This window comes from Vidua macroura, chromosome 3, assembly GCF_024509145.1.
Source record: "Vidua macroura isolate BioBank_ID:100142 chromosome 3, ASM2450914v1, whole genome shotgun sequence".
Lineage (NCBI taxonomy): Eukaryota > Metazoa > Chordata > Aves > Passeriformes > Viduidae > Vidua > Vidua macroura.
Genome location: NC_071573.1, coordinates 13,527,735 through 13,541,180, shown reverse-complemented (window position 1 = coordinate 13,541,180; position 13,446 = coordinate 13,527,735). Strand labels below are relative to the sequence as shown.

The window sequence follows — 13,446 nt, the reverse complement described above, 5'->3', positions numbered from 1 at the left end:
TTTCTGGAACTTTGCCAGAAGACATCCATGTCTCTTCTTTGACATGAAACAGATGAAGGAGGGAGCAATGACAACTTTTCCATAGCTGAGTGGTTATAGCATGTGAAATTTGGGTTCAATCTTCTGATAGTGATGGAGATATCAGAACCCCCTAACCTTAGTCCCATAGGGATGGACCCTTCAAGTTCACCCTTGAAGTGGGGCTGGGAAAGGGAAGCTCACTTTTCCTGGCACTGTTCAGAAAAAGTGGTTTTGACACCTCTGTTACTTGGCAATGACAGGAAGACGCTCCAAAACAGCAGATGATCCGAGGCTGATGCGAGTCTGAGCAAGAAGGAGCATCACCATCTGGAAGAGCCTGGGACAGTGACAACAAGCAGGATTACACTTTTTACCAAAGACAGAAGCAGTAGCAGCCTGGCCAGGACCGGGCTCATATCCTGAGCTGGGCTGACTCCCAGCATCTAATTTTATCTAATCCCTAAATGCTACCAAAACATCGTATTTTCTTCTTATGACGTGACTGTAAAGAATCTGAAATAAATGTCGTATTTTTATATTTTTCTTGTTACTGCAAAAATGACAAGAACAAAGCAAAGTCGTTCTGTTTTCTTGAGGAACGATTTCCTCCGTATCTGGGGTTTTGCCATCCCGGTTCCCCCGGGGCGCCGGAAAGCCCGGGGGGGCTTGGAGCGCCGTACCCACACGCCTCTCGCCAGCTCTCCCAGTGCGGGCGGAGGCGCCAGATTTAAGAGTAAAAAGGCGCCGTAAGCGAGAGAGAAGCGAGCGCAGGGCGGAGGCGAGACCGGAGGGCACCGGAGCCGGCCGGGGTGCGAGCTGCCCGGGGCTTCCCAGCCTCATTCTCCCCGGAGCTGGTGTCAGGTATTGCGAGGAGGGGTAGGGGCCCGGGAAGGAGATGGCTGGAGGCTTTCCAGCCCCGGCTCACGCAATGCTAACTCCGCACGCAACGGGGAGGCGACAGGCGGAGGAGGGGAAGCTCTTCGGCTTCCTCAGCCCCTAAGATGCAGGCGAGACTTCGCCTCCCGACAGCGAGAGCTGCGAGCCCGCCCGCCACCCCTCTCCCCTCCCGGCACCTCCTCCGCTAAAACTTTTGTCCCCGGCCATAAAAGCGTCCGCGGCTCAGCCGCTCCGCTTGGCGAGGACCCAAGGGCCGCTGGCAAATAACTGCGACCCCTCAAGCCAGAGGACGGGCCAGGCAACGGCGATTTGCCAGCGGGGCCGTCCGCGTCCCGCCCGCACCGCGCCGCGCACCGCGGATGCCGGCAGGTTTAAAGCCGGGAGTGGCAATGCCAGGCGCCCAGAGGTGGCGGCTCCGGTTCCGGCTGAGTCTGAGAGCAGCGGGCCGTCCTCGCCGCGCCCTCTAAGCCGCTCGCCTTTGCTCCCTGCGGCGGGCTGGGCTGGCCCCGTCCAGTCCCCACAGGCCAGCAGGCGGGTGGGAGGGAGAGAGAGAGAGGGAGGGGGCGCAGCAGCCCGCTCACTCCCGGTCCGCGGAGCTGCTCGGGGCAGGTGGCTGCCTTGGGGCGAGAGGGTTAAAGAGCTGGGAAGGTGATAACTGCGCTGGGATCGGGCGCAACTGGCATTTGCCTGCACATGACCTGCCAAGCTCCGGGTGACAGGTACCGGGGCTCTTAATGAGTTTCCCAAAGGCTTGGATCTGAACGCCGCCGTCGCCGCTCTCCTCGGAGCCGCGGTTTGTCCATTAGAGCTGCCGCCGGCTGCACAGCTCCTCTCCATCCTCCTCAAGGTCTCGGATGGAAGCAGTGTGCAACAGGTCAGTTCTGCTACAGGAGCCCGCCGCTTATTTCACCCCTTCATCCTCTCGCTGCTTCTGAAAGGCTGGAGCGGGTGGTCCCGCGGCACGGGGATGGGAAGCGGGACCACTCAGCACTGCCACGCAGAGTCCTCAGGCATCCTCCGCCGCCCATCCCCGGGGCGGCAGACCGCCAGCCTGCGATGCCGCGAAGGTGCGGGGAGGAGGGAAGGGCTCGGGACGGAGAGAGCTCCGTGGCCGCGTGCGTTTCTCCGGAGCAGCGGGAAATTCCGACAGTGGGGCAGGTAACCCGTTTCTTGCAGGGGCTTTTTCGCCGGGGGGAGCGATGTGCAGCGCCAGAATTAACCTGTCTCCGGCGCACGGCAGTTGCCTGCATCTGCGGAGGCTCGACAGCCGAGAGCATCCTCCTGCTTTCCTCTGTGCCTCTCTCATCCGTGACCTGTTGGATCTCTCGCTGAGAACTTTCCCTACCGGCGGAGAGAGAGCAGCGGCCTCTCCGCCAAACACGACTTCGATCTCTTATTAGGAGCTTGCCACTTGATTATCGATTATCCCTTGTTTTTCGAACAGGTTTCGGGGGACTTTAGGCACACGAGGAGCGCATAGGAAGGACCTGCCCGGACTCCGAGAGCTGGGACGGCTGCCGGGGCTCACCTCCGCCACACCAGCGGGCTCCGTCCGGGCTTCCCCTTACCCGCGGGACCTGAAGGTCCCCCTACGCCGCGGGGACGCTGCCCGTTGACCTTTCTCTTTCCCTTGCAGCATGGCCCTCGAAAGGCTCGGGGAAGCGCTGCGCGGCATGCCCCCGTTGCAAAGCTCCCTCCTGCTCATCCTCTGCCTGCTCGCCGCGATCCACCTAGGCAAGCTCCTCCTGCAGCATCAGCAGCGCCGGCGGCAGGGCCAGCGCCGGGCACCGCCGGGCCCTTTCCCCTGGCCCCTGATCGGCAACGCGGCGCAGCTGGGCAGCGCCCCGCACCTCTCCTTCGCCCGGCTGGCCAGCACCTACGGCGCCGTGTTCCAGCTGCGCCTGGGGCGCTGGCCCGTGGTGGTGCTGAACGGGGAGCGCGCCATCCGCCAGGCCCTCGTCCGCCAGGGGGCCGCCTTCGCGGGCCGCCCGCCCTTCCCGTCCTTCCAGCTGGTGTCGGGCGGGCTCAGCCTGGCCTTCGGCGGATACTCGGAGCTCTGGAAGCTGCACCGGCGGGCGGCGCACGCCACGGTGCGCGCCTTCTCCACGGGCAGTCCCGCCACCCGCCGCCTGCTCGAGCGGCACCTGGTGGGCGAGGCGCGGGCGCTGGTGGCGCTGCTGGTGCGCGGCAGCGCCGGCGGCGCCTTCCTCGACCCCTCGCGCGTCCTGGTGGTGGCCGTGGCCAACGTCATGAGCGCCCTGTGCTTCGGCCGCCGCTACAGCCACGGCGACGGCGAGTTCCTGCGCATCGTGGGGCGCAACGAGCAGTTCGGGCGGGCGGTGGGCGCCGGCAGCCTGGTGGATGCGCTGCCCTGGCTCCAGCGCTTCCCCAGCCCCGTCCGCGCCGCCTACCGCGCCTTCCGCGACCTCAACCGCGACTTCTACGGCTTCGTCCGCGGCAAGTTCCTGCAGCACCAGCGCAGCCTGCGCCCCGGGGCCGCCCCCCGCGACATGATGGACGCCTTCATCCGCCTGCAGCGGGAGCAGCCGTGGCTGCAGCTCGAGCACGTGCCCGCCACCGTCACCGACATCTTCGGCGCCAGCCAGGACACCCTCTCCACCGCCCTACAGTGGCTCCTCATCTTCCTCATCAGGTATGTGCCGGCGGAGGCGGCAGCACACCGGAGCGCCCCATCGGCCCTGGGTAGGGGGGACATGCGAGCCCGCCCGGGGTGCGAGCGCCCGCCAGCCCCGGGGGAGCCCCGTTTAAACTGCGCCGCACGGGCAAAGGCGCTGCTGGGAGGGCTCCCGCGGCGGGAGCAGCCGGCCCGAGACAGCGCATGGAGCTCCGGGTCCGGGCATAGCCGGGGACACGGCCCCGGCAGGGACCCGCCGTCGGGTCGCGGGTCTGCGAGACCGGGCAGCGCCAGCCCGCGCAGCGCCGGGTGCCTCAGCGGCCTCCCATTAACTAACACGGAAGCTCTGGGAAACCTGCCAGAAAGAGATAAGGAAGTATAAAAGAATATAAATCCCACCCTACTCAGGCGGTCGGGTTATGGTGCATAAGGAGAGGCTGGCAGAAAGGCAGCCGAGTAAAACCCGAAAGTAACAGATTTTAGCAGGTCAAGATCAAGGAGATCATAGGAACAGGATAACAACTGCTTAAGCACGATAAAGAGTTCGTGCACCGCTTTACAAACCCGCTATTATGCTGAGCTGCCGTAGTGTGTGCCTTCCTTGCCATTGCGTGACTGGGCAAGGCAGACCCCTTGGGCAGCCGGCGGGAGCGCTGCCCTGGCACCGGCCTGTCTGCCGGGGAAATGCAGAGAGGGGAGGTGGTTTAGGAGAAGGTGCCATTACACCGACTCTCTTGCCTATCCTGGCTTTTTCTTTCATCGCCTGCTTAATTTGTAGGCATATGCAAACATTATCTACTCAGTTGCTTCTTGAAAAACAGGCAAATATTTAACACTCCAGCTACGGGTGTGATGTCCCAGTGTTCACATAACTCTTGGGTTTCTCCCAATTTCTCATGTTTGCCCAGCATTTGACATGTGAGTCTGCTGCAGGAGGAAAAAGCAAAGATGCAGAAGCCAAACTTGAATACTTAAAGCAAATGAAGGCTCCTGGGCAGAATATGTGCTTTTAGACAAGCAAAAGATGTATTAACATTTTGATCTTGTTTAATTACTGTGTAGCCTTCCAAACTGTCCAGACTTCAAGACAGCCATCTTTAAATACATTATAGAGAAAACATAATTTGATATTAATTAGAAAATATCTTCTCAAACTAAAAGTTGGAACCTCATAAAGCCATTCTAACAATTTAATAATTGGGATTTTTTTCTAGTTTAGAAACCTGCAGGCTTTCAAAGGTATGAAATGTGTCTAGTGATAAACTCCATGCTAACTTTTAAAAGTCACATACAGAGTTGGCAAATCAAATTCTTGTTCCCACGGAAAATGCAATACTTAGAAGAGACAAGTAATTCTAATTTTAGAATTAATTTTCAAAGTTGGACCAGAATATTCAGTTTCAGCACACTTTAGGTTATTGTTATTTTTTATGTTGAGAATCAGTTACATGGGATATTAAAGTAAAAACTGAGCAAAACAAAAATTACACCAGTGCATGGGAAGTTTGTTTTTTTCTCTAAGTTTTCAACTGAGGTCTACACATTTGAACTCTGCTCAAACTGCATCATTTAGGATGGCGGTGAGAGTCTGTGAAAAATGTTTGCAGCAAGGATTATTTGTAATAAAAATCCTTTGAAAGTGTTATGTACGCACACACATCTTGCTTTAAATGACAGGTATCCGAAAGTGCAGGCTAAAATGCAAGAAGAAGTGGATAGGATTGTTGGAAGAGACCGTCTGCCATGTGTTGAAGATCAGCCTCACCTGCCCTACATCATGGCTTTCCTGTATGAATCCATGCGTTTCAGCAGCTTTGTGCCTGTGACTATCCCACACGCCACCACAACCAACACCTTCATCATGGGCTACCTCATTCCCAAGGACACTGTCATCTTTGTCAATCAGTGGTCAGTGAATCATGACCCAGCAAAATGGTCCAACCCAGAGGATTTTGATCCAACAAGATTCCTGGATGAGAATGGGTTCATCAATAAAGATCTTACTAGCAGCGTGATGATTTTCTCATTGGGAAAGCGTCGGTGTATTGGAGAGGAGTTATCCAAGGTGCAGCTCTTTCTCTTTACCTCCATACTGGTGCATCAGTGCAATTTTACTGCTAATCCAAACGAGGACCCTAAAATGGACTTTACTTATGGGCTGACCATTAAACCTAAGCCATTCACCTTGAATGTTACGCTCCGAGATACAATGGATTTGCTTGATCAGGCTGTCCAAAGACTGCAAGCAGAGAAAGCAGCCAGTGAAAGTCAGCTGTCAGCAAATGCCTAAGCAATAAACCTTGCATCTACAGATAATCCCCCTCTCTCTTTTTAGATTTATATAACTCATAGATTGTTCTGGTGATATTTTTGGTACATAGCCAATATTACATGTTATAAAAGCAGGAAGAAAAGTTGCACAAGGTATAATTCAAGTCATCTTTTTAATTCTAGAAGGAGAGCCAGGGGAACAATATATTAAATGATAAAACATATGCAATTTGAAAGTAAGCCTTTTCTTTTCTAGCTTGTTCACAGAAGTTGTCAGTGTAAAGTGCTTTTTATCTACTGACTGGTTGGAGCATCTCCAGGAACTGTCTCTATAATCCTTTCCATGTCTCCATGTGCTATGCCTTAACTCTAAGTTTGCCTTCAGTGATTTTACATTCAGAAGTGAAATCTCTTATTAAAAAACAAACAAAAGCAGTTGCTCAGAACACTGCAGCATGCTTCTGAATTTACTCTGCTGGAAACTGCCATAGGCTCATGGCAGCTCTGGTGTTCTGGCTGCTGGGATGTACATTAATGCCTCAATAATAAGTGTTCACATGATTTTTGGTAAAATGGCAATGTAAAGTCTTGCCTCCAGCATTCCAAAATGTTTACATAAATGCCTAAAACAATAGAAGTCTTGTTTGTAAGCATGTTTGAAACTAAAATTCATGTCTTACATGAAAATTAGTAGAATGTCCTAATGTAGTAACTTTCCACAAAGTTTTGAAAGATCAGAATTTCTGTCACTAGATGGCAAGGGTTATACAAATCATATGCTAACCTGTTCATTACAAACTAAGTATTTGAATGAGATTTATAAAGGTATAGCTGAACTTTTTGTTTCTTTAGGAAGGAGTTAATACAGCTGTCCCCAAGCACATAGGTAAGTCTAGTAAAATCCACATTGGCCAAGGTAGGCAGAAGTGAGATTGGGGGGGATTTATATTAAAACATCAATGCCACAAGCCTCAAGTAAAGCACACAGCAAATAATACCTCTACTCACTAGTCATTCTGTTAGGGTGAGTTAAATAGTATATCTTAAAATCAACTATGTACTTTTAGTACAATTTGTTTGGAACAAAGTCCCAGAAGGAAAATGAACATTACATGTCCTAATTAAAGTACCCATTGACTGAACAAAAAGTTCTTTGACAATATTTGTGAGGCAAAGTTCATAATTTTTTTTAAACGCCTCTTATTTTAAAGCACACGTGAAACTTTATGACATGGAACCTCCAGCTAATGTTTGTTTCACAAAGCTGCATATTTCTCTAGAAAGCAAACAGCCCTATGTAAATGCCTGATTTGAAAAATGTTGGGCACTTCTTTGGAGCTGCAGATTGCCTTCAATTACATATGAAATCCATCAGACATGAGAGTACCTCACATGACTTGCTGTGCTCAGCCAGGGTTACAGTTATCAGTACCAGATAAGGTATTAGTAGAGCTAGAAAAACAAGGTTACAGTGCTACACAGTGAAGTAGCTCTGCTGAGACCTAAGCAAGTAAGGATTTGCACTGTGACTTCTGATAGATGGGCAGTCTCAGTCACGCTGGCAGCAGGGACAGAGCTCCTACTGGCACTGGGAAGAGCTGGCTTAACAACACAATCCCGATCTTAAGTACAAGTTCACTACTGATTTAAAAAACCTGAATCAAGCCTACAAGAACTGCTCTATAACCCCACACAGTACTAATGTACCTGCTTAAAGTCTCTGGCTTCATGTGGTATCTATCATCTGGTTTAGAGCTAAAAAAAGCTTTCTGCTACATACACATGGAGTAACCTCAGGTGTTCTTGTGAATTACATACAAGTTTGTGATATCCCAGAACTTAGCCTATATCTGTGAAAAGCTTTATAAGATACTCAGCATTTTCATATGGAGATCTACATTAGATCAAATGCTAGCAAGACAATTTTTCTTGTACTTTTGTAAGTGCTGTTATTAAAAGAAATAAAGTATGTAACCTACAGCTGAATAGCTATTCTAATGCAAGGATCATCAATTAATATTTTAATAAAAATGTCTGTTGATATTTTTTACCCTTCCAAAAGCTGTAACTATGCATTGGCTACTAGTGCAAAATCCATCCACGCTGCTCATGTCAGTCAAGGGGTTACACACTATATAGCTGTTGGTCACATAAAGCCACATGTACTCTGTGAAGTTAATTAAATTTAGTAGCACCTATTTAGAATGTATGCAGTCATTTAGCAAGCTAAATTCTATGGTAGTTTTGAGATGTATCATTGTGTTACCAAAATATTAAATAAAATTATTCTTACACTACCTTGCTTAGTTTATATACAACTTTCTAACATCAAGATAAAGAAAATTATTATTTCTGATTTGGAAAGTATTATTATTTTAGATATTTGTTTATATACTTTTCACCTTTTTCTCATTCCTGGATTTTAAGGTTTTTCCTCCATGCTGCCCTTACAGTTCTCAGGTCTGTCTGCCTTTCATACCTTGCCATCTGTGTTCAACTTCCTAATGCTCCTTGCTAAGAACATTCCCTGCTGCTTGCCTCAGCACTGATCTGAATTCTCCCATGTCTTTTGCTTATTTCTAATGCCTATTAATCTCTCCTCAGCCTGCACAATCTCCTCTGCTATGTCCTTCCCTCTGGCATTTCATTTTACTTCCACCTTCCCTGTATTCAAGCCCAAAGACTGGTTTTCCTTTCTTTTTCCCTCCTATATATATTGCTGGCATCTATGTACTCCTGACACTGGCGCACTGACCAATTCGTGCTCTTTTGGCCTGGGTGTATAGTCAGGAGTGCCAGGAATGGAAATCTCAGGGCCAAACAGGCCTTGACATGCCCTTGCAGAGCAACCTCTCACAAAATGAAGGCAATCCCATGGTGAAGGGTGGCTGTTACTGCAAATATAAAGGATTTCTTCATGATGAAGTATCTCCCCCAACCCCTGGTCTTCTTTTCCTCAGTCTGCTACACAAGCCTGCTTACTTTAGAGCTGTCTTAGAAATGACCATGTTTTCCCTAACCCCAAGGGAGTGGAAAAAGATCTGGGTAGGACAGGAGGCTGGGCAGACTGATGAGCAGTAGTTTCCTTCTGATTTGAGATATTTTCAGGTGGAATTCTCCCTATGGGGGCAGGATCTAAGTTCAGGCTGAGTTGGTGAAATCAGGAGCACAAGTTAAAGACAACTTAGAAAGTCCTCCTAGGAATAGCCAAGAGCCTGTGGAGTAGGTGTAGTGTCCAGAGATAGCCTGTGCAGTGTATACATGGCAGGGGCTGGCCAGTGGGACAGCGCTGATTGAGAGCAGGTGTCCCTGGGCAAAAGGCAAGAGTACCTCCCTCACCAACCTGTGACTGGGTCACCACAGCAATACTAGACAAATACAGGTTGCTCTTTCTTAATGAAGAAAAGCAGGAGGAATCTAGGCAACTGTATTCAAGGCAGGAGTTCTCCTTTAAAAGTCTTCTTGCTCAGGTTATAGTGATTTCAATGGGTTGGGAAAGCCAAATGTCATCTAATGCTTGCTTTCTTTGCATATGTGTGCACTCACACACTCAGCATATCTCCCAGAATTCTACTAACATCCTTTATTCAGGTTGAGATAAGGTATTAAAAAACCAAATCAAACACCGTAACAAGCAAAGAAGCCCACAAGACCCCAAAACAGGAAGCCTGGACTTAAGCATACATTTCTTGAAGAGCCAGTAGCTGTCAGATCACCCCACTACATAACAAGGAAGGGGAGCAAGTAGGACTATTAGTAGCTAGCAGAGTTGATATGGGATATGTTTATACCAGTCAAGTGTACCACTGCAGTCCCTATGAAACCAATGGAAACTTGCTGGCTTCAGCAGGAGTTGGTTCAGAGCTGCTGAAATCCACACCAGTAATACAACAATAAGGCAAAAGACTCATCAGAGCCTGAACAAAAAGCACTGCTGTAAAGGTGGGGGGGGAGGTCCAGGATCTATGCAACAGCTGTTGGTACCAGCACAGTCATGGCACAATGCAACTAAATGCAATGCCAGTTAGTTTTGCATCAGACCCAGTAGGTTTTGTGAGTTTCAGGGACTGATGCGTAGGTCTGTCTGTAGGAAATTGTTTCAGAACATCCAACCAGAGCAATCAGAGACTAGGCAATTGGGAACTCACATTTCACCTGAGAAAAGTTGAGGAATTAGCCTTGGAAAGTAAACAGTTAACATCTGCCTTTGCCACATCTTTAATTTGGTTAAACATTACTCAGATTTTTCATTTGCCCAAACTAATTCAGCTTGGGATACCACTGAAAATAGATCTGGCTTTCTTCATGAACGAAGAGAAGGGCTGGATTCTGAATGGTGCTGTTATTTTGGTATACACTACAACACAGACACAAATATTGAAGTTTCAACAATTTCTTTGCTGTTTACCACCCTGCATTTCTGCAGCTGAATTTTTTCCATGTTTCAGTCACTTGTACTCAGACCAGGCCAATTCACTTAACTGTCAGGTGAAACAAACTCAGTGTTAAGCACAGACAGTCTGGAACATTTAAGACAGCTGTAACTGATGCTTTGACAGCCCTCCTTTTGGGCTTTTTGCCAACTTTTCAGACCGCTTCATGAACCAAAAAAATTTGTTGCTTGGTTAGTGTTGCCCTATTCTTCAATACTTAGAGCAGATCTTGCTCCAGCCTGAAAGCACAGAGTTGGGGCCACCCAAATCAGGAACGATGTCTCAAGTCCCTGCAACTCTGGGTCTTTGCTGAATGTCTGGGGACAGCAATCCATCAGTATAGTTAACTCAGGAGATACAGGAATGCTCAGGCATTTCATGTGCACATGGGCGGAGGCAGGGAAGGGAGTGGATTCAGAGGGGACTCATTAACGGAGCATAAATCAACTGCGGAGCTATGTAGGAGTCATTTGCTGGAGTGGCTGAGAGCTGGCAGAGGAAAATAGATGTCTGGACTGCAGCAAGATTTCAGCTGGGAAGGAAGTGTGCACAGGGTCTCTGATTTCCAGGAAAAGAGAGGTGGTGATTTTACATTGCTTGTAAATACACATACAGACACAATACACCAGGGTTAGGATGGTAAGAATCCATACAGTATTAAAGATATTCACATCAGCAGCAGGGAACATCAAAATGAGAGCATCAGGACCAAACTTTACCAGCCTGAAGACAGGATGAGTGACTGTTTTTCTGAAAGCTTTGGGGGAAAAGGATGTCCAAAAAGTAAGTCCTGACTGCCTGTTAAGTCAAATAATAGATCTGGGAGGCAGCAAACACGGAAATGAGAGCTGAGGAACTAAACACAAGGGATTGGCTGCAGGATTTGAGAACAAAACAGGTCTACAACAAAAGGTCATGGATAGTCTGTCATTCTCTTCGCCTCAGCATCCCCAGTACCTGAGAACAAGAGGAGGAAGAGACAGCTCAGCTGCGACAGTCTGAACACCTTTTGGGGAGTCTTCCACTTGACATTCAGACAGAGCAGTAGAAGAAGCTGGCACTAGACCAGAGAGAAACACTTCTGATCTAGAGGGTCTGTTCAGAGCAGTTCAGTGCCATTTATTTGAGCAAGCTGAGCAGGAAGAGTTTGGTATCAGTTGGTTATTCTCACACTATAATTTTGCCTTCAGCTGTATCTAGGCTTGCTCAATACCCTCTAAGGAAAGAATGGCATATATATTGTGGCACGCTCCAGAACTAGGCTTAATCTCTGGTATTATTGGTATATTTTCAGTGGTGGCTCAAACTAGGCTTTATTTCCACAATCTCCCTGGAGATGCTCTCTGTTATGCTCTCTGGTAAGAGCATAACTGTTATCATGCAGAATCAGGCTTCTAAACCTCTCACGATAACAAATGGGATTTCACATAATCACATTTTCTCACCTAAAAATAACAAAACACCCTCCACTTATTTAGACTGTTCTGCTCATCATAATAGAAGTGGACATGTGGAGTGGGACACCTTGCTCCCAGTACAAAAGCAAGATTGACAGAGCAAGACAAAGTCTGACTTCACAAAGCAAGTATAGTTTGCTATTGTCTGCAGAAGAAAGTGCAACAATACCCCATGCTTCTTTTATGCTTTGTATTCTGTGAAGTATTTTCAAGCTGCAGTTCAAAAATTTAATCCAACTGTATATCATCTTTTTAATTACACTTTTTCACTCTACAGAGGAAAAGCATAAATTGTGAGGTTATTAATCTTCTGTGGTTCAGGAAATTTAGATAATTCAAGTTTTAAAAAGTGCTACCAGAAAGTAAACTAAAACTTCACAATAATTACCCTAATGAAAAAATGAGACTCCTAAATGAACCTCTGTCTCATTGTAACAAAGCTCATTTTCCTTCCCTTCATTTACGTGTACTGCTGCTGGGACACAGCGTTGTGCTTCAACTTGTTCCAAGACATAACTCTGTTCATCTCTCTGTTTCTGGCACAAGAGAGCTGAACCTACGCTCCAGAACAATATGCCCTTCAGGGAAGCTTTCTGAGCAACCCTTCCAGGTGGCACAGAAACAAAAGAGAGGTGTTTTCCACCAGTTTTCTCTGGATAAGAATTCTTTCTCTCATGTGCCTAACATCCTGCCCAGCCAGCATCTTTCCAGTACATGAGGAGCATCAGTGCTACAGCGAGCTGAGGGCAGATCAGCCAGTGAGGCTTTGGTCAGAAACTACACAAATAGTCTTAAAAAAAAAATCAAACAAGGAAGAATTCCCATAAAGAAGGGAAAGAAAAAAATCTGGAATAAATAAATATTTAAATTGACAAGGTTCTCCACAGAATTACAAGGCAGATCCTCCAGTGACATCATACCTGAACTGAAACTTTGAACAAAAGAACCCCTACTCCTGATGGCATTAAGACTGAGATATTTAGCACCTGTGTGTGCAGACTTACAACACACTGACAATCTTGTTCTCTGCATTTGAAGGTTAAGGTAATTTCCTTGAAGTCATCAGCAGAGACAGAACACAAAACATTTGTCTCACAATGTATTCACTATATAATGCTGTTCAAATATCTTCACACCTTACTTAAAGCCAGCAAGATTCCTTTCCTATCTTCACAGGGGATCTCTCACCCTAATACAATACTTTTCTGCTTGAGTAAATAGCTCTAGCCTGTTCCCGGAGTTAAGTGTACACAGTAGTTTTTATTGAGTATAAAGCCATAAAACTGGTCAGCAGAACAGAAAGGAGAGTTCCTGGAATAAATAGATGCTCCATCAATTGTCTGAATGACTGAAACAGTGAAAGCAGAAGAGATGCACGAGCTTGGATACTAAGCTTAACTTCTGCTCTCAAGAGGACAGATTGCTTTCCCTAGGATTCATGAAGAGCCAGTTAATGAAGTGACTGGACTTCTTTAGCTCTTTTTATAGCCCCAGACTGTGTTGCCATTAGCATATAACATTTTCCCTAGCAAAGATCCAGTTAGCACAGCTTCCTGCATCCTTACATTCATATACAGCCAAGGTCTTTATGTAATTATGAACAAGTTCCTCCCTGAGGATTTGTCATCCCTCTCCTTTCTTCAGAAACTTCCCTGAAATACACCATGTCTAGGTGGCAAAAGTCAATTATCTGACTTAACTCAAGCCAAAGTTACTAATTTTCATTTTTATG

General features: G+C 47.8%; 1 protein-coding gene across 1 annotated transcript; it reads left to right on the top strand.

Moving 5' to 3' along the window:
- Positions 1 to 1,456: 1,456 nt before the first annotated feature.
- Positions 1,457 to 8,122, top strand: LOC128804816 (cytochrome P450 1B1). Its single transcript, XM_053973020.1, has 3 exons — positions 1,457 to 1,792; positions 2,555 to 3,571; positions 5,231 to 8,122. Exons 1-3 carry the CDS (start codon positions 1,773 to 1,775, stop codon positions 5,841 to 5,843), a joined length of 1,650 nt encoding a protein of 549 aa, XP_053828995.1. The 5' UTR covers positions 1,457 to 1,772; the 3' UTR covers positions 5,844 to 8,122.
- Positions 8,123 to 13,446: the final 5,324 nt, after the last annotated feature.

Bases quoted from the DNA above. Each gene is read 5' to 3' on its own strand.
- LOC128804816 (XM_053973020.1), top strand. From the start codon at position 1,773: ATGGAAGCAGTGTGCAACAG. The intron at 1,793-2,554 runs GTCAGTTCTGCT...TTTCCCTTGCAG, and splicing joins ATGGAAGCAGTGTGCAACAG to CATGGCCCTCGAAAGGCTCG. The intron at 3,572-5,230 runs GTATGTGCCGGC...TTTAAATGACAG, and splicing joins CTCCTCATCTTCCTCATCAG to GTATCCGAAAGTGCAGGCTA.